Source organism: Castor canadensis, chromosome 6 (assembly GCF_047511655.1).
Source record: "Castor canadensis chromosome 6, mCasCan1.hap1v2, whole genome shotgun sequence".
Lineage (NCBI taxonomy): Eukaryota > Metazoa > Chordata > Mammalia > Rodentia > Castoridae > Castor > Castor canadensis.
In genome coordinates this window covers 5628005-5654549 of record NC_133391.1, presented here as the reverse complement: position 1 = coordinate 5654549, position 26545 = coordinate 5628005, and the positions used below count along the sequence as shown (strand labels likewise).

At 38.2% G+C, this 26545-nt stretch overlaps 1 protein-coding gene across 2 annotated transcripts in view; it reads left to right on the top strand.

Moving 5' to 3' along the window:
* LOC109677923 (cytochrome P450 3A41-like) overlaps positions 1–26132 on the top strand; it is a 31074-nt gene extending 4942 nt beyond the window's left edge. Inside the window, exons 4-13 of one of the 2 annotated variants that reach the window (XM_020153660.2) lie at positions 2695–2794; positions 6654–6767; positions 7434–7522; positions 8820–8968; positions 12312–12439; positions 13500–13566; positions 16181–16341; positions 17806–18032; positions 19636–19798; positions 25597–26132. In XM_020153660.2, the coding sequence (XP_020009249.2) occupies positions 2695–2794; positions 6654–6767; positions 7434–7522; positions 8820–8968; positions 12312–12439; positions 13500–13566; positions 16181–16341; positions 17806–18032; positions 19636–19798; positions 25597–25692 (1294 nt within the window). In that variant the 3' untranslated portion in view covers positions 25693–26132. The remainder of the gene's footprint in view (positions 1–2694; positions 2795–6653; positions 6768–7433; positions 7523–8819; positions 8969–12311; positions 12440–13499; positions 13567–16180; positions 16342–17805; positions 18033–19635; positions 19799–25596) is intronic. The other variant, XM_074075583.1, reaches the window with a different exon arrangement.
* Positions 26133–26545: the final 413 nt, after the last annotated feature.

Below are 26545 nucleotides of genomic sequence, written 5' to 3'. Positions count from 1 at the left end.
TTTTTTTTTTTTTTTTTTTTTCATTTTTCTTTTATTATTCATATGTGCATACAAGGCTTGGTTCATTTCTCCCCCCTGCCCCCACCCCCTCCCTTACCACCCACTCCGCCCCCTCCCGCTCCCCCCCTCAATACCCAGCAGAAACTATTTTGCCCTTATCTCTAATTTTGTTGTAGAGAGAGTATAAGCAATAATAGGAAGGAACAAGGGGTTTTGCTGGTTGAGATAAGGATAGCTATACAGGGCATTGACTCACATTGATTTCCTGTGTGTGGGTGTTACCTTCTAGGTTAATTCTTTTTGATCTAACCTTTTCTCTAGTTCCTGGTCCCCTTTTCCTATTGGCCTCAGTTGCTTTAAGGTATCTGCTTTAGTTTCTCTGCGTTAAGGGCAACAAATGCTAGCTAGTTTTTTAGGTGTCTTACCTATCCTCACCCCTCCCTTGTGTGCTCTCGCTTTTATCATGTGCTCATAGTCCAATCCCCTTGTTGTGTTTGCCCTTGATCTAATGTCCACATATGAGGGAGAACATACGATTTTTGGTCTTTTGAGCCAGGCTAACCTCACTCAGAATGATGTTCTCCAATTCCATCCATTTACCAGCGAATGATAACATTTCGTTCTTCTTCATGGCTGCATAAAATTCCATTGTGTATAGATACCACATTTTCTTAATCCATTCGTCAGTGCTGGGACATCTTGGCTGTTTCCATAACTTGGCTATTGTGAATAGTGCCGCAATAAACATGGATGTGCAGGTGCCTCTGGAGTAACAGTCTTTTGGGTATATCCCCAAGAGTGGTATTGCTGGATCAAATGGTAGATCGATGTCCATCTTTTTAAGTAGCCTCCAAATTTTTTTCCAGAGTGGTTGTACTAGTCTACATTCCCACCAACAGTGTAAAAGGGTTCCTTTTTCCCCGCATCCTCGCCAACACCTGTTGTTGGTGGTGTTGCTGATGATGGCTATTCTAACAGGGGTGAGGTGGAATCTTAGTGTGGTTTTAATTTGCATTTCCTTTATTGCTAGAGATGGTGAGCATTTTTTCATGTGTTTTCTGGCCATTTGAATTTCTTCTTTTGAGAAAGTTCTGTTTAGTTCACATGCCCATTTCTTTATTGGTTCATTAGTTTTGGGAGAATTTAATTTTTTAAGTTCCCTGTATATTCTGGTTATCAGTCCTTTGTCTGATGTATAATTGGCAAATATTTTCTCCCACTCTGTGGGTGTTCTCTTCAGTTTAGAGACCATTTCTTTTGATGAACAGAAGCTTTTTAGTTTTATGAGGTCCCATTTATCTATGCTATCTCTTAGTTGCTGTGCTGCTGGGGTTTCATTGAGAAAGTTTTTACCTATACCTACTAACTCCAGAGTATTTCCTACTCTTTCTTGTATCAACTTAAGAGTTTGGGGTCTGATATTAAGATCCTTGATCCATTTTGAGTTAATCTTGGTATAGGGTGATATACATGGATCTAGTTTCAGTTTTTTGCAGACTGCTAACCAGTTTTCCCAGCAGTTTTTGTTGAAGAGGCTGCTATTTCTCCATCGTATATTTTTAGCTCCTTTGTCAAAGATAAGTTGCTCATAGTTGTGTGGCTTCATATCTGGATCCTCTATTCTGTTCCACTGGTCTTCATGTCTGTTTTTGTGCCAGTACCATGCTGTTTTTATTGTTATTGCTTTGTAATATAGTTTGAAGTCAGGTATTGTGATACCTCCTGCATTGTTCTTTTGACTGAGTATTGCCTTAAGCCTAGAATTTTTAATGGTAGCTTTATTGGCATCTCCTTGTTTAATGCATTCTACTGACTTTGAAGGACAGATGTAGGTATTTTTAAAGCAACGCATTTCCTGGAGAGCTGAAATGTTTAATGGGGTTTTTATAAAAAGTGCTCTGAGCCAATAGCAGCAGATGTTCCCTTTCAGAGCTGCTGGAGGTTTGGTGAGAGCCTTGGAAGAGGTGTAATCATTGTGCTCTTCTGCTACAAGCAGGTGGGAGGAGGCTCAGACACTTCCATCCTCTTCATCTTCTCTTTTCTATCCTTAGAAACCACAGGGCTGGCCACAGTCTCTGATGGCTGACATAATCCATAAAGACCACGTGACCCAATGACAAGAGCACTCACCACTGCACCTCTAAGGACCCAAGTGCAACTGCTCCTTGCAGCCTTAACACTTGTGCTTACTTAACAGTTTAACTTTTCACTGATCTAATATCTTTTTTTGGTATGAAATTTAATTTTTTTTCTGGTGCTTGGAATTGAACCCAGTGCTTAATGTATCTTAGGCAAGCAGTCTACCACTGAGCTACATCCCTGGCCCAGATATTGAAATATCTTAAACATAAAGAGATTATGGTGAGTGGTATAGACAATCCCCATGCATGCAACATTTCAGCTTGCCAAAGCTTGCATGTTATTTCCAATTATGCACTGTTTGAAGAGCTATTTTGCTTTTAACGATCTCTTCCATGCTTAAGCCACATCACCCTTTATTTCCTGAGAACTCCAATGACTTCTGTGAGCAGAATCCTTCATATGAGCAAGGAGTAGGTGCTTTCATCTATTGTACATCTAACTAGGGGCATGGATGATGTAATGATAGGATAAAAGTCTGATTTCTCTGTATGACTCCAGTTGCAAAATCCTGCTTACTAGGTAGGATTTGCCAGCTCTGTTTTCCCAATACAGGTTGTATGATGGTAAGAGTCCTGTGTTGGCTATCATGGATGCAGAAATGATTAAAACAGTGCTTGTGAAAGAATTTTATTCTACCTTCACAAACAGACGGGTGAGCATCCGAAATTTAAAAACATGAGATCTTTATTAAGTTTTTATTTTGAAATAATTACTGATTGACAATACCTTGCTGAAACAATGTACAGGAAGGTCTATGTACCCCTAATGTTGTTTGTCCTAATTGTATAACATTACCTAAGTTTCTTGGATCCTCATTGTGTATGTGTGTTTGTGTTTGTCCATAGCTTTTGGCAAATTTAAGAATGTACAGATTTGTACAAAGACCAGCATATTCATGAGACAGAACTCTTCCTTCATCACAAAACTCCCTCTCACCAGTCTTTTTTCTCCAGTAATTTTTATTAGGATATTTTTGTTGTACAGGGGGGATTCATTATGATAATTCCAAATAGGCTTATATTGTACATTGGTTAGATCACTCCTACTGTCTCTCCCTCTTGACCCCTTGCCAACCCTTCTTAAAACTATTGCAAGAGGTTTCTTTGTACTAGTTCATAAAAGTACAAGAAGTCCATAAACCATATTCCCTCCCCTTAATCTCCTTTGTCCACTCTCCCCCGGCCCCAAACATCCCCCCACTCTTCCTTTTTTTTATAGCACTTGCAAGCACTACAAGAAGGTGAAATACTTAGGTTTTAGCTCACAAAATATGTGATTCCTTACATATGAATCTTTCATAATATGAAAGATGTATCTTTCAAGATGTGTCTTTCATAACATGAATATGTGTCTTTTAATATTTAAGTTGATATTCAAAGGGGTTTGTAATGTGTCCAGCTATGGAGATACTTTGGTCAATTCAACTTGTTCCATTTCCCTTATCCCTTTACCTCCCACCTCCCTTCTTCAACAGCTTTCAGTACACATCCTTATATCCTCTACCTTCACAGATGGTATGTTTTATAATATTACTGATGCTCTGTTAGTCTCTTTTCCTTTTCCTCCTTCCCAGAGTTTGATAGAGTAGTTCCATTGTCACAAAGATGTTTTGCATGTGATTTTGTATATGATCTTTTTTGTTTTTGTGTATATGTTTATCTTTGTATCTATCTTCCACATGTGGGAGAAAACATGGGCCTTTTGTGTTTCTGATCCTGGCTAACTTCAATCAACATGTCCTCCAATTGCATCCTTTCACCTTCAAACCACATGGTGTCATTCTTCCTCATCTCTTGCCAATCTTTTAAAGTCACCAAGTGTAGCTTGTCTTTTTCTATCAAGATGGTCTTATCCATCTTTCTTTTCATGGATGGTGATTTTGGTGCCTTGTCTGATAATTATTAATCTAGCTCTCCTATGTGGGGTTTTTTTTGTAAAAAATGTATTTTTTGTATTTTAATTTTTTGTATTTTAATGCTTATCATTGTATCTATAGTCTAATTGTGCTGATTTTTTAAGAGGTATACGGTTTGGGTCAAGGACCATGCTTGTCCACTTGATCCCGCACCATTCTGGTGAAGGCTTGCCCTCCTTGGAATTCCGCTTGCATTACTATTAAGAGCCAGTTCTATTTGTATGGGTCTGGTTTTCATTGTCTACTTTCTTTCATTGATGACTACGTCTTGTCCTTTCCCATACTGTCTTGATTTTTGTAACAAAAATTCTAATGTCATAGAGAGTGGTTCTTCCCAAATATTTTTGAAAATGGTATGAGCTATTCATGGCCCTGTGCTTTCTCATCCTTTGCCTTACATAGAAAAAAACTTGTTTATCACTAAAAAATTCTTGGTGAGATCTAGATACAAGCTGAATTAAACTTATAAATTCATATAGGAACACTCTTTATATTTAATATATTATGGCAGCTTCCATCCCATGAAGACAATGTGCCTGTGCACTTCTTTTGGTTTCCTTTGATTACTCTCATCGACAGTGTGTAAGTCTCAGCTTAGAGACTCACACATATCTTGTGAACTTTATACCTAAGTATTTCACCTTCTTGTAGTGTTTGCATATGGTATTGTGTTCTTCATATTTTTACAGATTATTATTAGTACATACAAATGGAATTGACTTTGGTGTTCATCTTTTATCCTACAACATTACCAAACTCACTTATTAGTTGCAAATTTTTTGTGTGTTGTCTGAGATCTACCTTGATAATGATGGCACTTGAAACCAGAGAAACATCTACACTCCCTTCTGTAATCTACATAATTTGTATTTCATTTTCTTGCCGTATTGCACTAGCAAGGACACCCAAAATGATGTTGAATAAGAGGGATGAGAGCAGAGTCCTTTAATTTTTTTCCTGGTCTTAAAAGAAACATTCAGCCTCCCACCATGAAGTATGAAGTTAGCTGAAGATTTTATTTGTAAGTGCTTTTTATAAAGTTGAGGATGTTTACATCTGTTCCTACTCTGCCGAGTTTTTATCATAAAAGGGTGTTGGAAGATTCTATTTTAGAAGAAAATGTCACTATGGAGAAAGCTTTCAGCCTGAAGTAGAATTTTCTTTCTTTCTCCTGTGTCTCTGACTAAAGAATGAGTGGGAATGAAATTCTATGTGGTTGCCTTTTTCCTTTAGAATGATAAATAAATTGCTATCACTTTAAGTATTAAAGTCCTTTGCGCCTGGAAGAACAGTTTCCCCCACACAAAAGCAGTTGGCATTCAAATGCAGACAAGAATACAAAGGCTTAAAACCATATCAGGTGGTTGGGTGCTCTTTCATTCTTATAGGTAACAGGGAAACTGAAAAATGTTTACTGAGCATCTGGCATGGGACCTGCCACCTAAGAGACAATTGTTAAATATTTGGTAAACAAGTGGTATCTCTTTAACAGATTTTCTTTTTAAAAAAATTCATTTATTCACATTTATTGAAAATTTTTGAATCGATTATACAATATAATCTTATGATTTTTAATTTCTTCTGTTGTGATGATTATATTTTCCTTATCCATTCTATATTTAGCTATATGCAGTTTTACTCCCTCTTGCCCCCAGTAAGGTTAGCTAGTGGTTTGTATGTTTTCTTGATTTTTTAAAATTTTGTTATTCATTTATTTATATGCACATACATTGTTTGGGTCATCTCTCCCCGCAGCCCCTTGCTTCCAGGAAGAACCTGTTCTGCCCTCTTCTCCAATTTTGTTGAAGAGAGGACATAAGAGATAACAAGCAAGGCATAGCATTTTTGCTAGTTTGAGATAGAGCTAGATATACAGAGAAATTCCTAGCATTACTTCCATGCACATGTGTATTACAACACACATTGGTTCATCTCTACCAGATCTCTTCACTACTTCCCAGTCATCTTCTCATAGTGGCCTCTATCAGTTCAAAATTACTTTATTAGCTCCTCTGCAATGGGTACATCAAACACTTTCAGGTTTTTGGTTTCCTTCCCTTTCCCTAGTCTTCCTGTATGTATTCTCTCCTTAGCGTGTGACCCATGTCCAATAATATTAGTTCATTTGTTTTAGGTCTAAAGTCTGCATATGAGGGAGAACATATGATTTTTGGCCTTCTGAGCCGGGCTGACTTCACTTAAGAAGATTTTCTCCAGTTCCTTCCATTTACTTGAAAATGACAAAATTTCATTCTTCTTTGTGGCTGAGTAAAATTCCATTGTTTATAAATACCACATTTTCTTAATCCATTCATCAGTAGTGGAACATCTTGGCTGTTTCCATAACTTGGCTATTGTGGAAAGTGCTGCGGTTAACATGGGTGTGCAGGTGCCTCTGGAGTAACCTGAGTTGCATTCCTTAGGGTATATCCCTAGGAGAGGTATTGCTGGATCATATGGCAAATCTATGTTTAGTTTTAAAGAATTCTCCATATTGGTTTTCCAAGTGGTTGTACTAGCTTATCTTTAACAGATTTTCTATCACTGTGGAGATATCCACAATTAATATAAGCAAAATGTATTTTTTGGAGTATAGGACATTGGTCCATTTGGATTTATGGGAAAAGCTATCTCTATAGCTAAGGATGAGGAGTGGAAGAGGATACGAGCATTGCTGTCTCCAGCATTCACCAGTGGAAAACTGAAGGAGGTAAGAAAATAAAGATATTTCACTAGAGACTTACAGAACAAACCTGGAGACAGGCAGAAACTAAGGTTATTGTCCCTTTCCAAGAGGTACTTCTCAGAGTTTGAACTTCCTAAAAATGGTCTTTTTTTGTATGGGGGGAGTATTACTGGGGTTGGCACTTTCTGGACAGGTGCTCTATTAGTTAAGCCACACCTTTCTGCTGTATTATTTTGGAGATAACGTGATCTAGCACATTGTGCTATTTGTGCTTCCCGCTCTATCTGAGACGACAAGTGTGCAGCACCACAGTTTTACTGTTGATATGAGGTCTTGTGATCTTTTTGCCCAGGCTGCCTTAGCTCCAACTGTGATCCTCCGGATCCCAAGTAGGTAGGATGACAGTCATGTGCCACCACACCCAGCTATTAGTTAAGATGGGGTTCTCACAAACACTTTTTTCCTGGGCTGACATTGAATTGCAATCCTCCAGATCTATCTCAGTCTCCTACTTAGCCAGGATTGCAGGTATAAGCCACCATCCCTCAACTAGGAATGACCTTTTGTTTTTATGTCCTAGATGACCCACTATAAAATTGATTGTGAAATGTCACTTATTGCTTCATAATTGGGAATTTCTAGGACTTGAGTCTGCACATTGAACTCCAAGTGGTATTGTTTTGTGTTTAGATGTTCCCCATCATTACACAGTATGGAGATGTGTTGGTGAAAAACCTGAAGCAGGAGGCAGAGAAAGACAAACCTGTCACCATGAAAGAGTGAGTAGTGGTGGAGTTTCTGGGGTTTTGGGATCTGTCAGGAGACCTCCAACTACCTGCCAGGGAGCTGAAATTCCCACTGTTGAGTTCTCCACGGACAAGGCAAAAGCAGGAGTATGGTGTTACAGCTGCAATGGGTCACCACAAATGGGAGGTTAGCAGAAGACAGGGTTCCTGAGTATTGGAGCCAAAATTAACTTAGCTGCGTATTTGTTCCTTGAACATTCTAGACAAAATACATAATTTAGAAAGAAGAAACATAATCATACCAACATTATGAGTGCAGAGCATAGGGATATGTGAGTGTCCTCAACATGATACATATTGAAGCTGTGGGTGGGACAAGAAAATTGTAATGTGGGACTGGGAAAAACTTCAAAAAAATCTTCATTCTTTGCTGAGGATATGAACAGAATACTGATTATTAAATATTTCCTCCACTTCTATTTCCTCCAAATTCAAAAGAGAGAAGGCTCTGAAAATCGTATGGGTAGTATAACCCTATCACTTTTATTGGATAATCTGGGGCATTTGAGTTAGGCAGAAACCACTAGAGTACATTGAGACTGAAATTGGCAAGCTGGTGAGGTTGTGGTCACTTAGCTCTGGGATTCAGCCAAGTCAATTTTGGAGAGTTATTACTATATTTTATCCAGGAACATTTCTGGTTCTTACATTTTGTAGAAATATCTCTGCCTTCAGAGCAGCCTCAGATCCCCAGAGTTGAGGAAGAGAGGGTCTATCAGGAGACTGAGCAGATGGTGTGGAGAAGGAGGGTGATGTTCTAGCCTACTCAGAACAGGGTGTCACTGTTCTGTAATGAGATGAAGAGGAATCAAGTCTGGACACAGAGTTTGTGCTGAGACAAAACCAAAATCAATGTCCCCTTTCTTGAGTTCCCTAGGATGATTCAATTACTTAACCCTTGTCCTTTGAAAGCACAGTGTTGACACTGCTATCATCCACACTCTGCTCACACTGCTGTCATTTGTCTGGTTCTGGATCTCTGTCTCACTATGACTTGGTTGCCTGAGCTCAGAGGTGAGTGTAACTCACCTTCGAGTCCCTGCCAGCCCAGCACAGGAAAACTGTACCACTGGAATGTGACCATCACCTCAAGAGTGAGTCTAGTGGGAGCATGCACTAGTTAAGTGATCCTGCAGGTACTTCTGGCACCATGTGACTCTCCGTCTGTCTTGAGCTGGCATATGAATTACCTTGCACTTCTTTCTGTGTGTATAGCAGAAGAAGGTGGAAATGGCACAGGTATTAATTTTCAAGGTCTTTCTCTACTCAGCATCTTCGGAGCCTACAGCATGGATGTGATCACTGGAACTTCATTCGGAGTGAATGTAGACTCCCTCAACAACCCCCAGGACCCCTTTGTGGAAAAAACCAAGAATTTCCTAAAAGTTGATTTATTCAAGCCATTGATATTCTCTGTAGGTAGGTAGGCTATTTCATCTCTATTTCTTCTTCCTTCTCACTCTCCCTTCTAAATGACATCTTTATTGAAATTCACATGTCATACATTACTGGCTGTCATGAAAGTTGTTGAACAAACCAAGGTATATTCACAGGCAAGATACATCAGAAAACCCTTTGAACCCTTAGAAACTATAATGAAAGACAGGACTGTAATATAGGTACAGTGTGTATGCAGGGTACTTGTGGGAGGGGGAGAGGGAATGGAAATTAAGGTGAGGGAATATGGTGAATGGACTTCATATACTTTTATGAAATAGAGCAATGAAATCTCTTGCAATTACTTTTAGTGGGGAGGGAGTGGGTGGCGGGGAGAGATGGTAGGGATGATCTAACCAATGTACAATGTAAGCCTATTGGGAATTGTCACAATAAATCCCCCTCTTCCTGTACAACAAATTTATCCTAATAAAAAATGTACCTGCTTAAAATGTACAATTCACTGCTTTTCAAACATTTATAGATATATGGATCCATCATCTTTGCAGTGTTTGTCCACTGAGAAACTTTGAGACTTTTCATGATCCCCTGCAATCCCCCTCCATTCACTAAGTGACTTTTTTGTGATTTAGCCACTAATTCACTTTGTGTTTCTTAGATTTGCCTACTCTGTATACCTCACACAAATGAAATCATAGAATATGTGGTCTTTTTTTGAGTTGCTTGTTTTATTTAGTGCTATATTTTCACATGGAGACGTGTGTCATTACTTCCCTTTTATATGGACAACTAATATTCCATATCAGTTGATGGATAGTCAAGTTATTTTCACATTTTAGGGATTGTGAATTGTGTTCTTGCAAACATTTGCTTAGATAGCTCACTCGTTTTCAGCTTTTCTAATTGTATACTTAGGAGAGGCATTGTTAAGTTATGAAGTAATTCTCTGCTGAACTTATTAAAGAACTGATAAAATGTTTCCTATAACCGTTGCCAGGAATGCATGAGGGTTCCAGTTTCTCTACATCCTACCCAACATCTGGTTTTAAATTTTGATTATAGCCACTGTGTGGGTGTGAAGTGGTCTAGCACTGTGGTTTTGATTTGCTCTTCCTGAGTATTAATAATATTGAAAAATGATGGAGAGGCTAATATTTTCTTTATATAGCTGATCAATTCCTTTGCTTTTCTATCACTGGATTGTTTTATTGTTGATATTGTTGAGATGTAAGACTTCTTTATATATTTGGGATACAATTGCATTATCGATAACTATCTTGTAGGTTTTTCTCCTATTCTGTGTCTTTTCATGTTCTTTCCTTAATTTTATTTTTGACTTGGTGTACATTAACAACACAAGGGGGCATCATTGCGATAGTTCATATATACCCACTGTACTTTGAATAAGTTCACTCCATCCATTTTATCCCATCTCTCCCCCCTCTCTTCACCACTTTTTCGAATGTTGTTTGCTGAGTTTCATAAATTTCTTTGAAGTAGAAAATGTTTCATTCTCATTATGTACAATTTATGTATTTTCCTTTTATTATTGGTGTTTTTGTTTGAACTCTAAGAATCATTGCCAAATCTAGGGTCATGAAAGTTTGTTTCCTTGGCTTTCTTCTAAGAGTTTTATAGTTGTAACTCTTATGTTTAGGTCTTTGATGCATGTTCAATAAAGATTGCATATCGTGTGAGGCAAGGGTCTCCTTCATTCCTTTTTGCATGTGGTTATCCAAATATCCTTGTATCATTTCTTGAAACAGTTATTCTTGGTGGTCCCAAAATTCTCTGAGGACAATGGACATGTGGATTTATTTTTGTTCTGTAGGTAATAGAAGTTGTGGAGAGGTGTTCTTGCCTTGTTCCTCATCTTTTGAGATGATGTACTCTATCAGACTTGGAGCTAACTCTATGTTTTCATAGATGCCTTTCTTTGGGGTGAGGAATTTTCCTTCTATGCCTAGTTTCTGGAGAATTTAATCTGGAAAGGATGTTCAATTTTTTCCAAATGAGTTTTTTTTTTGCAGCTCTTGATACCTGTGTGGCAATTATTCTTCATCCTATTGATATGTTGTATTACACTTCCTGGCATCCTTGGGTAACCCTATGAGGTTATTGTGTGATTCTTTTCGTATGTTTCCTGAATCAGTTTGCCTAGTATTTCTTGAGGGTGTGTGTGGGTGTGTGTGTGTGTGTGTGTGTGTGTGTGTGTGTGTGTGTGTGTGTCTTACTTGTGAGTAGTTTTTTTTTCATATGCTCATCTGGTTTCAGTATCAGGATAGTTTTGGTCTTATGGAATGAGTTTGGGAGTTATTGCTACTCTTCTCGTGTTTGGATGTGTTTATGAGGAATTGGTACTAGGTGTTCTTCAAGTGGTAGAATGCACCATTGAAGTTATCTGTAATTGAGTGTTTCCTTGTGGATGTTTTTTAATTCCAAATTTGATCTGTTTATGTGTTACAAGTCTATTTATATTTACTATTTATTTTTTAGTCAGTTTCTATAATTTGTATCTCTCTACAAATGTGTCCAATCCAAGTTATCTACTTGGTGCAATTGTTCTAGTGATACAATTGTTAATGGAATTTCTTTGTAATAATTTTATTTTTCATTTGGGAAATCTCTCCACTTTCTTTATGAATTCTCTTTTTCTGTTGAGCCTAAATCTCTAAATCTATGCAGAGATTTACCATTTTCACGATATTTCAATATTTGCATGATATTTGGTTATATTTATTTGCTAGTGTTTATTCTACATTTCCCTAGTTCCTGTTTGTCCTTCTTACCTTTTTCTTCTTCTTGCTTGAGGCTTAATTTACTGTCCATTTCTTTGGTGATAGGTGGTGTGAAGTTTGATTATCCACTTGAGATTTTTAAAAACAGTTTACAGTTATACATTTGCCTCTAACTACTGCCTTTTCTCCACCTCACACCTTTGGTTTATTGTGTCTTCATTTTGATTCTTCTCACCAAAATTCTTAAATATCCTTTGAAGTTGCTTGCCACCTGGTAGTTGAGGAATATTGTGTAATTTCTATTCACTGCTTTTCTTGAACTGCACAATCCAAGAAAAGACTAGTCTAATACTCAAAAGGGTAAGAGACCAGAGAATGTAATACTGCTCCTTTGACCACTCCAAAGATGTGGAAGGGAACACTGATGTCACTACTGTGGTCATGGCTCTAGGTGTGATGGGCCCAGACTCAGGCAGTGACCTGCAACCCAAAAAAGGTCACAGAGCAAATGTCTTCAGGTTGACGTTCTGATGACTTCTACTCTTAGGATTGTTTCAGACAATTGTAATTGCTCCATGTATGTAAAATTTGTATTTTCATTGTTTTATTATTTCTTTTCTCTCTAGCACTTTTCCCTTTCCTTCTCCCATTATATGAGCTGTTCAATATCACCATATTTCCAAGTGATTCTATAAAGTTTTTCAAAAAATTTGTAAAAAAGACAAAAGAAAATCGCCTGGATTCAAACCAGAAGGTAAAATGTGGTGGTGGTGGTATCATGAGTAAGTTCATGTATGATAAAGTACTGGATATATTCATGGGATGTGTGTGTTTCTCTCTATATTTTGTTAAAGGTACAGAGAATGTTGGGTTCAGAGCAGGAAAATGTTTAAATTTGTGGGGCATCAAGAAGTTGGAAGTGGGGAAGGTCACCGAGAATGAGTCAGAGCCTACCACTTACAACAGGAGTGAAAATTACTGTGCCGTGACACCTGTATCATTGAGATTAAAACCTCTGCCTTTTTCCTTACCTTTAAAACGTCACCAAAGAATAAAAATTACTGTTTAAAAATTATATTTACTGCTATTATCATGTCCCCAGGCTTATACTGTCAAAGAATCGTGTCAGTTCCAAGCCTCTTATTTGATACATTCTCCCAGGCAAGGCCACATCAGAGTACCTGGCAGAGATTCATTGATATAAAACTTGAGCCTCTTCTGGTGTATAATAAGCAGTGGTGTTTCTGGCCATGGTGGCTGCAATGTCTCCTGGAACCTGATGGCAGGAAAAAGGATGTCCACAGATCGGAGAAGCAGGATGGTTATCTCCATGGTCACCAAGAATTTTGTAGTGTTCTGAAAGTATAGAGTATTTGAAGATGCTCACACAAAAGTTGGTACTGAGCTCTGTAAATGACAGTAGACTACCAAACGGGCCATTGCTGAATGATTAAGGCAGGAGAACAAAAGATTGAATTCCAGAACTTCATCCTGAGCAAGCAGGTGTGACAGGAGAAAGATCCGGCCACTATCTGGCCAGAGTCCTTGTCAAAAGGCAGTGAAACTCAGGTTCAGATTCAGCAAACACCAAAATCTGTTGGACATAACAGTTGTGTTTCTCTCAGAGAAACTTTCTGTTTCCTCAAAATTTACTGATTGGTGTTTTTGTTCATTCAGGACTCAGGCAACCCCATTCTCATTTGTGGACATAAAGGAATGATATTCTCAGAAGTGTGGTTAAATTCTGCCGTCTTGATTCACTTCTAAGCTAACAATTGACCTTCTGTCTTGGAAATTTCTCTCTCCTCTTCCAGCAACGAGTGGATTTTCTTCAGTTGATGCTGAACTCCCAGAACTCCAAAGACACAGGGTCCCTTAAAGGTAACTCAGGATGCTTCGTGGTCTATGAACCAGGGAAGCTCAGAGAGAAAAGATTTTTCTAGAACTGTGCAGGAGGATTTTCAGGCAGAGGAGTATTTCTGCCAAGTTGCAGAAAGACACACAGTGGATATTACATACAGCGGCCCGAGGGACATTCTAAAGCACATGGATAGCTTGAAGGGGAATTGTAAATACCTATTTCATGCCTGGCAGTCCTCAGTGGTCTTGGATCACCTACATCAGAACAAATGCTGATGCTTAATCTCATCCAGACCCACTGAGTCAGAACCTCTGGGTGGAAATTCGCATCCAGACCAGTCAGGAGGACCACTGTCCAAAGAGTGAGGATGCTCACTGGGAGCCCTTGGTGAAAGTGTGTGTACCAGCTTAATCTGATGTATTTTTCTTTTCATAATGAATTAGTAGGTTCTGGGGAAAACCTCTGTAATTTTGTAAATACCCTGCTCCTCTTCATTCTCTTTTCCATTGCTTTCATCATCCATAGATGTTTTTTGACTCAAATCATTATGCTTATTTTAACATATGCATTTACTTACATTAGTGTGATCTTATGTATTCCCAATTGACTCTCAAAAATGAGAATATTTGTTTTGCATTGAAAATTATCTCCAGTATTTATTTTTGAAGCCATTTCTTGTAGCCTCCTGGGCCCCATCTTCTTTTATTTACTGCCTTTTAAAATCATTATTTCTTTGTTGGTTGAGGGCAGGTGGTACTGGGGTATTGCTCACACCTATAATCCCAGCTACTTGGCAGGCAGAGTAGGAGCAGCATGGTTCCAAGGCTAGCCCATGCACTGGCCCAAGACCCTGTGTGAAAAAATAACTAAAACAAAAGGTGTGGAGACAGGACTCAACTGACAGAACACTTGCCTAGCAAGCAGAAGGCCCTGAAGTCAAACCAGAGTGTTGCCAATAAAAAAGTAAATATTCACACGTGGTTGCGGGTCACCATACTGGACAGCAAAGTGGTAAGCTTTGACTTTGTAGTCCAGTTTTTCTTCAGTGGCCTGGGATTCGAGGTAACTGGAAGAAAGAATTTAATAGTTGATTTTACTCACAGCCGCATCACAGAATTCATGATGGGTAGATCAGAAATCTGTAGACCTTTCTCACAGCCATTTGCATTGCTTTTCACTTTGAATTATGTGCATGGGTGATGAATTTGACTGATCCAGCATTCTAATACCCAAAAAGACCATTGAAGTCCTGATGCCTGAGCCCCACTTTCCTTTATTTCTTGCCCAAGGCCTTTCTATGAATGACATTCTTTCTTCTGCTACTTCAATGGCATTCATTATTCAAGGATCAGGCACTACTCTGCTAGAGTTTTGTCTTTCCCTATAGTTTCCTTACATCTGGATATCACTCTCTGTGAAGACAGGTGTCCAAGTCTCATACCTGATGTCTTTCAAAAGCATAATCCCCGATTCTCAAGAAAGGTTGTATGCACAAATCTCCACGTGTGGTGAAGGTTCAGGTTGTGACTCAGTAGGTCTGAATGGGTTTGATATTTTGCATTTCTATGAAGATGCTACCAAGTACATGGACCACACTTTGAGTAGTTTCTTTGACCCCCAACATTATTCCCTTAAATTTAGACTAAAGTCCATTAATAATGTATGCAATGAAGCTTTAGTATGACAAGCTATCTCAATCATTTGTATTTTAGCTAGAAATGTTCAGACTTTTTTCTGAGGGACAAAGTCACTCCAGTTTTAACATGTAGTTAAATTGCTCTTTTTTATTAGGATATATTTGTTACACGGGGGAACTTCACAGTGACATTTCCCCCAATTAGACTTATATTGTACCATTGTCTCTCCTCTTTAGCCCCCTCCCTGCTCCACTTAAAGCAATCGCAAGAGGTTTCTTTGTTCTCTTTCATATAGGTATATGAAGCCCATCAACCAAATTCCAGCACCTTCATCTTCTTCAGTCCCCCACTTCCCCCATCAGTTCTGTTTTTCATCATTAATATTTAAGGTGGTGTTCAAAGGGGTTTCTCAATGCATCCCCATGTCCCTTACATTGGTCTTTCAACCCCTTCCATTGCTCTCCCTTACCCTCTTTACCTCCTGCCCACTTATTTTTTAAAAGCTTTCAATACACATCCTTATATCCTCTACCTTCACAGATCTTCTGTTTCCTGATATTACCGATGCTCTGTCATTCTCTTTTCTTTTCCCTCTTTCCCCGAGTTCCATAGGGTAGTTCCACTTTTGCAAACATGTTCAACTTCTGAATTTGTATGTGGTCATATTTGTTTTTGTGTATGTGTTTATCTTGCCAAATTTCTGTTATGCTATCCTAGGTGTAGTGATCACACTGTGTGTATTAGGCAGAAAAACTATCTCTTGAAATTCCTAGCTGTGGTGGTGAGGATGGTAGAATCAGGTTCAGATGAAAACGATTTTCCTTTTTGTGGCTGTGTCAGATAGACGTTAGGGAGAAACCCAGGCTCAGTGTTTCTCTGAATTGTTTTCTGCGTTCCTTCCTAGGTATTTGTTAGCTACATTTAGAGTCCTCCTCATGGAAACCTAAATGATGGTATACATTCTCCTGCTCTTCTGAAATATTTCCTTCCTTTTTAGCTCTATCTGATCAGGAAATTGTGGCTCAATCAGCTATCTTCATTGTTGCTGGCTATGATGCGACTAGCAGTACCCTCTCTGTTCTCATGCATGTCTTGGCCACTCACTCTGATGTACAGAAGAAACTGCAGAAGGAGATTGACACAACTTTTCCCAATAAAGTGAGTGCATGGAACCTGGAGAGGGAGCGAGGATGTGAAACCTTAATAAAAATACCCCCTTAGCAATTGCAATAAAAATATTTCTAAGGAAAGTAAGCATTGATTCTTTCACTAGTGACATTTATGATGGGAATAAATAGAGATACAGAGGGAAAGACATAGGAAATATATTCTGTCCACAGAAGAATAAAATCTTTGTGATACAGGCTGGTCCTGGTGAATCTGTAACTATTACCACAGTAATACAAACTAAGAAACACCCAAAAAGCATTAGTCACATGTAAACATACCTATTAATCACTCACGTGTCTGGATTGTGCTGACATGCTAGATGTACTATGGTCTTACTGTTGGCTGATTGAGGTTGACTTTGGTTGGGCTGTGTGGGTTGACTTGGATCTGCCCCACACATCCTCACACTTTAGAGCCAGAAGTGAAGAAGCAAAGCTATGAGCCAGGGTTTGTGGGTCCTGAGCCAAACTCTTAGCCTCTACATAATGGTCTTTCTCCAATGTCACACCTAGTGATAGCCACACTTTGCTCACATGGTCTTAATATTGCTCTCCAACTGGAATGCTTTAGGATGAAAAATTAATGGAACACTGGGCTGTTGTGGCTGGCTCTGCAGTGATGTGAGCACAGATCAAGTCAAGCCCTAAAGTAACAAGCTGGAGATTGGTCCAGCAACCTTGATGGGGCTTATTGTGGATTCCTTTTCTCATTGGACCCTTTACTAGAATGAAATTATGTGACCTGGTAACAGCCAACCATAACCTTCATTTGTCATAATGGCACAGAAAAGGAGTAATTTCTCCACAAATTATTCATAGAGAATCATTTTAATATACTATTTCTTTCCTAATTATATATACATACATAATACATATACATATATACACATGTATAATCTAAGAAATTATTAAGCAATATCTGTCAATTGAAAAGCTTATATTCTGGGCATGGTAACATATGCCTATAATCCCAGCTTCCCAGGAGGTTGAGGCTGGAGGATCATGAGTTCCCACCAAGCTGGGGCAACACAGTGAGATCCTATTCTTAAAAAAACTGATGTGGATTAAGAATAGGGGATTTTGTTTCCTTCCATGTGCTATTTCTTTGGTATAGACTTGTGGCCTGTCTGTTGTAAGGTGACAGCAACTTTCCCTATTTTTCTTGAGTGTGATTGTCAAAATGTATCAGTTACATTCCCTCATGTGAGCAAGTGAAGCAACATATGGTGATGCTGAGGGTTTCTGACACTGAGCAGTGGATTTTCCAAAATGTCTCTCATATTCACAGCTATACCAAACATCTCAATGGACCATTCAGCAGGTTATGATAACACATGGTAAATGTCAAGGTCCTTGATGAATTCGAGTTCAACTTTGGAGTTTAGACTGAGTTGACCATGTTGAAAGTAAATTCCTGACCTCAATGTACCAAAATCTATGTCTTTCTTCCCAGGCACCTGTCACCTACGATGCCCTGATGGAGATGGAGTATCTGGACATGGTGGTGAATGAGACTCTCAGATTGTATCCAGTTTCTTCAAGGGTTGAGAGACTGTGTAAAAAAGATGTTGAAATCAGAGGTTTATATATTCCTAAAGGGGTAGTGATGATGGTACCAGTCTTTGTTCTTCATCGGGACCCAGAGCACTGGCCAGAGCCTGAGGAGTTCCGTCCCGAAAGGTATGAGAACCCTGAGAGAAGGAGTTGCTTACTAAGTCAAACTGGCCCAAGACCATTAGGAGAGGACATACCTGTGATTTTGCATTCATTTGCAACTATGTATTTTTTAGAAATTTTAAATTATAAATTGATAGTTTTAGAATGTGCACAAACGTTAGAACAAAAATAAAAAGCATATGCCCAGTCAGAGTTCCATCTCTTACGAAAAAACCCAGCAACAGGTTGTTGTTTGTCTTCCTGTACATATTCCTATTCATAAATAGATTTTTAAGCTAATTTGATATTTCTCTTTACTTGTGTTTTAAAGTTCAGCTTACTTACAGTAAACTATGTCCACCATTTTATTATACATATGGACATATGCATGTATGTTTCTATATACACAATTTAATACATACAAAGATATATGTATATGTATATATATATATAGTTAATTAATTAGTAATATACATCCCCATGCCCAATTTTTCCATTGAGTTGAGGTCTTGTGAACTTTTATTTCCTGGGCTGATCTGGGACCACGATCCTCCTGTGTATCTGGGATGACAGGCTTGTGCCATTATGTCCAGCTATTTCTTCAGAAGGGGTCTACCACACTTTTTTGTACAGGATAGCTTCAAACCATCATTGCTCCAATCTCAGCCTCCCAAATAGCCAGAAGAATGAGCTTGAATGTTTCAGTGTTTTTCAATGTGTCAATTATATGTCCCAACATCTATCTGACTACTTCAGGAGTCCAATACACAAACCACCACAACTCTCTCCTGATTTTGTATTGCTCTATCACTTGTGTGTAATTCTGAATGTTCTCCATTGTATGATGATTCCTATAAATATATACAATTTTGACACCCTTATCACTTCCCCAAATCAACATTTTTCCTTAATAATGAGGAATCTAATTTGAATTGAACACAGAGCTAAACTGTCAGTAACTTTAAGCCTATTGGCAGAGATAAACAAGGATTCAGTAATGATACTGCCATAGAGAAGTATCCTGTGCCCTTGTAAATTATCTGACTTTGACAATTCTTTGGAGCTTTTAGAGAAAGAGAAAGAGAGAATTAGAGACAGGAGTAGAAGGAGGAGGAGGAAGAACAAGAGGAAGAGGAGGACAAGACAGAGGATGAGGAGCATGACAAAAAGGGGAAGAAAGACAGGAGAGGGACAGAGGGAAGGAGAGAGAGAGAGAAAGAGAGAGAGGCAAGTAAACCATGACAGCTTCAACAATGACAGAGATTTTCTCCTGGTCCCCCTTCAATAACCATATGAATAACATAGGTGTAAGGCACAAAACTTCTTTTATTCTAATCAGTCTGATTCCTATGTGCCTTTCAGAAGGTGAACACACCATCACCCAAAATCAAATTGTAGTGGTAAAGATATATTTTCTTTCACATAGCAGTCACCTTGTCTCACCTCAACCATACTGGAAGGGTATTGGAAGAAGAAAGGATCTTTAGCATGCAATTCTCAGAGCCTAATCTTGGTGACAGGGATTTCAGTGACCAGCCCACAAAAGGACCATGTGGACTACAGTTTATGTGACTCTTGGGGGAGTTGTATTTCATTGACTTGTTTTTATTAACTATTGTGGAGGCAGGTTCAGCAAGGAGAACAAGGAGAGAATTGATCCTTACACATATATGCCCTTTGGAGCTGGACCCCGAAACTGTATTGGAATGAGATTTGCTCTCATGAACGTGAAACTTGCTCTTGTCAGAGTTCTGCAGAACTTCTCCTTCCAACCTTGTAAAGAAACCCAGGTGAGACAGAACACCTTCTGTATAAATAATGATTTATTAAGAGGTCATCATTTCAGCTGAGGGGTCTCTGTACCAAATTCTTTTAGTAACTCGCTCTATGACCAAAAGATGTATTTGCAGCTAGGCATTAGCCTTAAGGGTCCTTCCCTTCTGGAGCTATAAATCTGTGTCTGTGTAATACACAACTATAATGATCGTGTAGAGGATGACCTGATTATAGTGGTCTCTTTGAAATTGAGTAATATTTTTAATTTATTTTCAAGTCAACTGGAGAAAAGACATGTTGTGGGAACATGAAAAACAACTATCACCTTGTAATGTTTTTGGAGTAGTGCTCTCGTGCACTGGAAGTTACAGATGCCCTTCTGTGACAGTTTCTCAACCTCTGCCTATTCATTGAAATCATTGAGGAGCATTAAAAACTTATGAGACCTGGTCATCTCAGTGATTCTACAATAATCTTGCAGAGTGTGGCTTTAATAGTTTCTCCATGGTTATCACGCGTAGTTAAGTTTGGAGATACATGGTGTAAAGCATTACTTCTGGATATGAAGAACCATTCAGGTCCATTTTGAGTATTTGACCTCAACTTTTAGGAGTTCTTCTCCAGACAAACTGGTTCCTATTCCATTTTCATAAGGCATGTGTCTTCTTCTGTCTGCCTGATTCTATTCTCATCCTTCAAGTTCAAGTGAATCTCTACATTCCTGCAAGGAACATTCTCCTTCTGTTCCAGGACCCAATTTCTCTTCTGCTCTATTATTGGTTAATTCCCAGCCATTACCATCACCTATGTTAAGACTTTGTCATTCAGTGATTCAGTTTGGTTCTCAGTGTTTTCTCTGTATTTAATACCTTCCCCTTCCTTCTAATAACACCTCATTTCATTCTTCCATAAACTCTCAATGGTAACTTGCAGTGTGGTTTGATTGAAAGGAACTGGTAAATGTTTAAAGTTGGACTTATAGTTATAGTCAAATTCTTATATACATATCACAAAGTATTTTAAGTTATAGTAATTGAGTCAACCCTTAGTACTGCCAAAAACAATTTTGTATATGTGCACGTGTGTATCTTTCTATGTATCTGTCTCTGAAAATCTATGCCTACTCATTGATATTTTAAAAGAATAACATGGTGCAGTGAGGGAAAAGAACTGAAATCTCTCCCTTGAAGAGTCTGAACAATATTTTTCTCTGCATCCCTGGGATTAAGCTGACTTGGTCATGGTGAATGATGTGTTGTTGGATTTTGTTTGCCATTATTTTATTCACAATATTTGTGTCGATGTTCATTAAGGAGATTGGCCTATAGTTCTCCTTTTTTGATGTGTCTGTGTCTGGTTTGGGGATGACTGTAATACTGGCTTCATAAAACAGTTAGTCAGTGTTCCTTCCCTTTCTATTTCAGAGACAAGTTTAAGGAGGGTTGGTATGAGTTCTCCCTTAAAGGTCTGATAGAATTCAGCAGAGAATCCATCAGGTCTTGGACTTTTCTTTTTTGGGAGACTCTTTATTGCTGCTTCAATTTCATTTTGTGTTTAGATCTATTTAGATGATTAATGTCCTCTTGGTTCAATTTTGGATAGTCACAAGTATTTAGAAATTTGTCCATTTCTTCAAGATTTTCAAATTTATTAGAATACAGGTTCTCAAAGCATTCTCTGATTATTTCCTGGATTTCCATGGTGTTTGTCCTTATCTCCCCTTTTGCATTTCTGATTCCACTGATTTGAGCTTTTTCTCTCCTCATTTTAGTCAGATTTGCCAGGAGTCTGTTAATCTTGTTTATTTTTTTCAAAGAATCAGTTTTTTGTTTCATTGATTCTTTGTATGGTTTTTTTGTATGTATTTCATTATTTTCAGCCCTTGTTTTTATTATTTCTCTCCTTCTCCTTGTTTTGGGATTTGCTTGTTCTTGTTTTTCTAGGGATTTGAAATGTAGCTTTAAGTCATTGATTTGAGATCTTTATGCCCTTTTAATATATGCACTCAAGGCTATAAACTTTCCTCTTATGACTGCCTTTGCTGTGTCCCATAGGTTATGATAGGTCATGTTTCCATTTTCATTAACTTCCAGGAAACTTTTAATTTCCTCTTTTATTTCATCAATGACCTATTCATCATTAAGCAATGTGTTGTTCAGCTTCCAATTATTTACATATTTTCTACTATTTTTTTGGTTGTTGAGTTCTAGTTTTAATGCATTGTGATCAGATAGAATTCATGGGATTATTTCTATTTTCTTATATTTGCTGAGGCTTGCTTTGTGCCCTAAGATATGACTAATTTTAGAGAATCTTCTGTGGACTGCTGAGAGGAATATATATTGTGCAGAGGTTGGATGAAATACTCTGTAGACATCATCTAGGTCCATTTGACCTATGGTGTGATTTGGGTCTAGAATTTCTTTATTGATTTTTTGTTTGGATGATTTCTCTATTGGTGACAGGTGGTATTTAAGTCTCCCCCTACCATTGTGTTGGAGTCTATATATGGTTTTAGGTCGTTCAGTGTATGTTTGATAAAGTGGGTTGCACTGACATTGGGTGCATATCAGTTGATAAATGTTATTTCCTTTCGGTGTATTTCACCTTTTATTAGTATGGAGTGTCCTTTATCTCATTTGATCAATGTAATTTTGAAGTCTACTTTGTCTGAGGTAAGCATTGCTACTCCTGCCTGTTTTCAGGGGCCATTGGCTTGGAAAATCTTCTTCCATCCTTTTACCCTTAGCCAGTGCTTGTTTCTGTCAATGAGATGGGTCTCCTGTAAGCACAGATTATTGGTTTTTCCTTTTTAATCCAGTTGGCCAAACAGTGTCTTTTGATGGAGAGTTAAGTGTGTTAATATTCAGTGTAATATTGATAGGTATGTGGTGATTCCTGTCATTTAGTTGTCTTTGTTGTTTAAGGGTTTGATTGTGTGCAGCTGAATCAATGTTGATCTCTACTTTCTTGTCTTTTCTTCTCCTGTGGTTTGGTACTGCCTGTCCTTTCATGGTTTTGTTTGGTTTCATTTTCTTGTGCATAATTCCTTGAAGAATATTTTGTAGTGGTGGCTTGGTGGTCATATACAGTTTTAGTTTCTGCTTATCATGAAGACTTTTATTGCTGCATCTATTTTGAATGATCATTTTGCTGGGTAGAGTATCTTAGGGTTGAAGTTATTTTCAATCAGTGCCCGGAAGGCCTCACTCCATGCTCTTCTTGTTTTTAAGATTTCCATTGAGAAATTTGCTATGATTTTGATGGGTTTACCTTTATATGTTATTTGCTTTTTCTTTCTTACTGCCTTCAATATTCTTTTTCTATTCTCTGTGCTTGTTGTTTTAATGATAATATGTTGTGAGGTAGTTCTGTTTTGGTCAAGTTTGTTTGGTGTCCTGGAGGCTTCCTGTACCTGAATGTGCATAGCTTTCTCTAGATCTGGGAAATTTTCTGTTGTTATTTTGTTGAATATATTATGAATACCTTTTGCTAGTACCTCTTCTCCTTCAGTACCCATGATTTTCAGGTTTGATCTTTTGATGGAGTCAGTGAGTTCTTGCAAATTCCTTTCACAGGTCTTGAGTTGTTTGTGTAATAGCTCTTCAGTTTCTCCTTTAATTTCCATTTTATTTTCAAGTTCTAAGATTCTGTCTTCTGCTTGTTGAAGTCTGCTGGAGTGGCCTTCCATTGTGTTTTGTATTTCTGTTTCATTCTTTTTTCTGAGGTTTTCCATATCATGGGTCACTTCTTTATTATTCTCAATTATCATCTTTAGTTCATTTATCTCTGTATTTATAGTGTTCTCTGTTTCACTTTGGTGTTTATTTAGGACTCCTATGAGTTCATTTACTTGTTTCTGTGTCTTCTCATAGTCTTTATTTTTGGTGTCTTGGAATTTCTTGAGTACTTCTTATATATTTTGATTGACCATGTCTAGTAACATCTCCATGAAATTTTCAGAGATTACTTGCAGGATTTCTTCTATAAAGAAGTTATTGTGGGCATTGTGGGGTCCTTTATGTCATTTATCTTTGTTTTTTTTTGGAGTCCGGAACAGGGCATCTGTTTTCTTCATTTTCCTTTGAATCCTGTATTAAATTATTTTTGGGGAGAGAATGGCTTCCATCCCTTTTTCATCTTCCCATTGCTCCACTTGGTACTGGGTATATATGTTGTTAATAGCTTGTTGGTTTCCATCATCTGTTTTCTTTCCCTTGGTTTAATTTTGCTTTGTTTGTATTTTTCTCTTGATTTAATTTTGGTTTGTTTGTGTATTGGATTTTTAACTTAGGGTATGAATGCTTTTTCTGTCCCTGGTCTGGGTGTAATTTTGTATTACACCCAGTAATACAAAATTATTAGTTTCACAATAGTAAAACTAACAAAACACAACAGAACAACAACAAGAAACCCAAAACAAATCAATGTGGAGAGATGAACAAACAAACACAGACAAAGAAGAAACAAAACAAACAAACAAACATATAAGAAAACTCCAGGTTCAGGAACAATAGAATTTCAGTCTTAGTATTTCTGGTGTTACTCCTTCAGCATCCAGTCCTGGTGTTGGTATTTAAGCAGAAGCTCGTCCTAGTTTCAACAGGTGGTTAGGTAGTGTTTTTTATTTCTGTCTTTCAGTGGCAGCTGCTTGGTCAGCTCCTCCCTCAGTGAGGTGTGGCAGTTTAAGTTGGTATGTTATCTTCAGGTTCTGGAGATCAGCTCTGTAGCTCACCAGCTGTCCTGCCTTTTGAGTTGGGTTTTCTCAGTGTTGGTTAACTGGGAGTTTGTTTCTTTGCCTTGCCCCCTTTCTCTGGAGCAAGGTCAGTGAGCTGTCAGTTGGCCCCCTGTTGTCAGCATGTTGTGATGGTTTGCTGATTATTTTTCAATTTTTCAGTGTTGTTTGACTTTGGCTGTTGCTCACTGGCTCAGAAGATGAGCTTTGTGGGCTACTACCTGCCCTTTTTCAAGCAGTGGCTTATCATCCACCCACTGTCAGCCCTCCTGCGTTTCCAGCCATTTGTTTACTGAAGTTTGTGAGGAGCTCAGCTCCTTGCCTTTCCCCCCTTCTCCAGTGCACTTTCAGAGCTCCTGCCCTCCTTGCTGTGTGCCAGTTTTCAGTTCATTGTTTATTCAGGCTTTTTTTTGTGGGGTGGGCAGTCTTCCCAGGGGGATATGCAGGTTTATCCTAGGGGTGGATGGGGGCATACTGCCTGACACTCAGTGCTCACTTTTTGTTCTACTGAATGTCTCCTAGGCAGGTTTGGAGCTGGCATCCGGCAACTCAGGAGCCCTCCTGTTTTCTCAGTGTAATGTGTTGTGAGAAGATTTACACAGGCTAGTGGTCCAGGATGTTGAAGTTTTGATTCTTCTTGATGCTTTATTCTGCCTAGGGTGGCTCCAGCATCTCAGCAATATTTTTCATATGGACCTCATGCTGTCTGCTTTTGTGCCCTAGTCGCCATCTTAGATCCTCTCTGGTTTAAAATTTTTAAGCTCATTTTTACTGAAAATTTAAATCAATAGAAAATGTAAAGCAAACAAGACAACCTTATTTTTTCTACTCAGACGTGGTACACAGCAGGTGCTCAGTAAATATTTTACTATAAGAACATTGGGGTGAATTATTTCACTATCCATTCTTGACACAGCTTAGAGAACAAAAAAAGGGACTCAAGATCTATAGGCTTGCAAAAAGTAGTTTTTATGTGTTCGTAAAGCATTACTGTCCTAATGTATCTTTTCTACTTTCCTTCTGTGTTTGTTGATGTTTCACTGGTTGCTTCTCATTGTGCTTCCTCAACCATTGCAGATTCCCCTGAGATTGAGCCGCAATCAGATTCTTCTCCCAGAAAAGCCCATTGTTCTGAAGGTGATGTCAAGAGATGGGACCATAAGTAGAGCATAAATTTCCCTCAGGACTTCTGCTATGACCTTCAAGGAGTCTGCTTCCCAGAACACCAGAAAATTTAATTTAGTTTGTGAGTAATAACAAGATGAACATGACTTAATCTGTAGCTTGTGATAGATAATTAGGGAATTTGGGAATTCATTGAGCTTACTCACTGTGTGTGGATTGTCATCGATTTTGTAATGTGAAGGAAATGACTGAGTGCTCAATATATAGACTGATAGATTCAGGTTCTCTGGTTCTCATGGGATTATCTCCATTCACCTTCATCAATTCCTTCTGATGATGATCACAGTGAATATTTCTCTGTCATTTTTAACTAAACTGGTAATGATTATGGTGACTACAGCAGTGAATTTACATCAAATATTGTCTTTGCAATATACTACAATAAGTGTTATATTGAGAATACAAATAAATACCTCTTTTGAAAAACATCTGATGTCTTTGTACACATTGGAAGGGAAGTTAGAGAGCTATCAGGAGAAGCGAGTGTAAATGCTTTTGGTCATCATAGTCTCTGGTTGTGTGGGCCTTTTTCAAACTCCCAACCTGATTATGTAGGTAAGTGACAGTGAATTCACTATGACTTTGCCCATTTCTTGGAGAGTTTAATTGTGCCATTTAAAAAACACATAATTGTTGACAAATCCTATGGGAGTCAATATTTTATTTTTTTTCAGTTTTTCTTTATACCTTGATATTCTGAAAGGCAGGAAACACGTTTTTTAAATACCTGTTTCTATTACATCTCTAACTCTAAACTGTTGTAGTAGTGTAAACAGTAAATAAAAATGGTTGGTTGGATAACTGATAAGGCAGCAAGGCTGAAAGAATTTGTCAGTTTCTT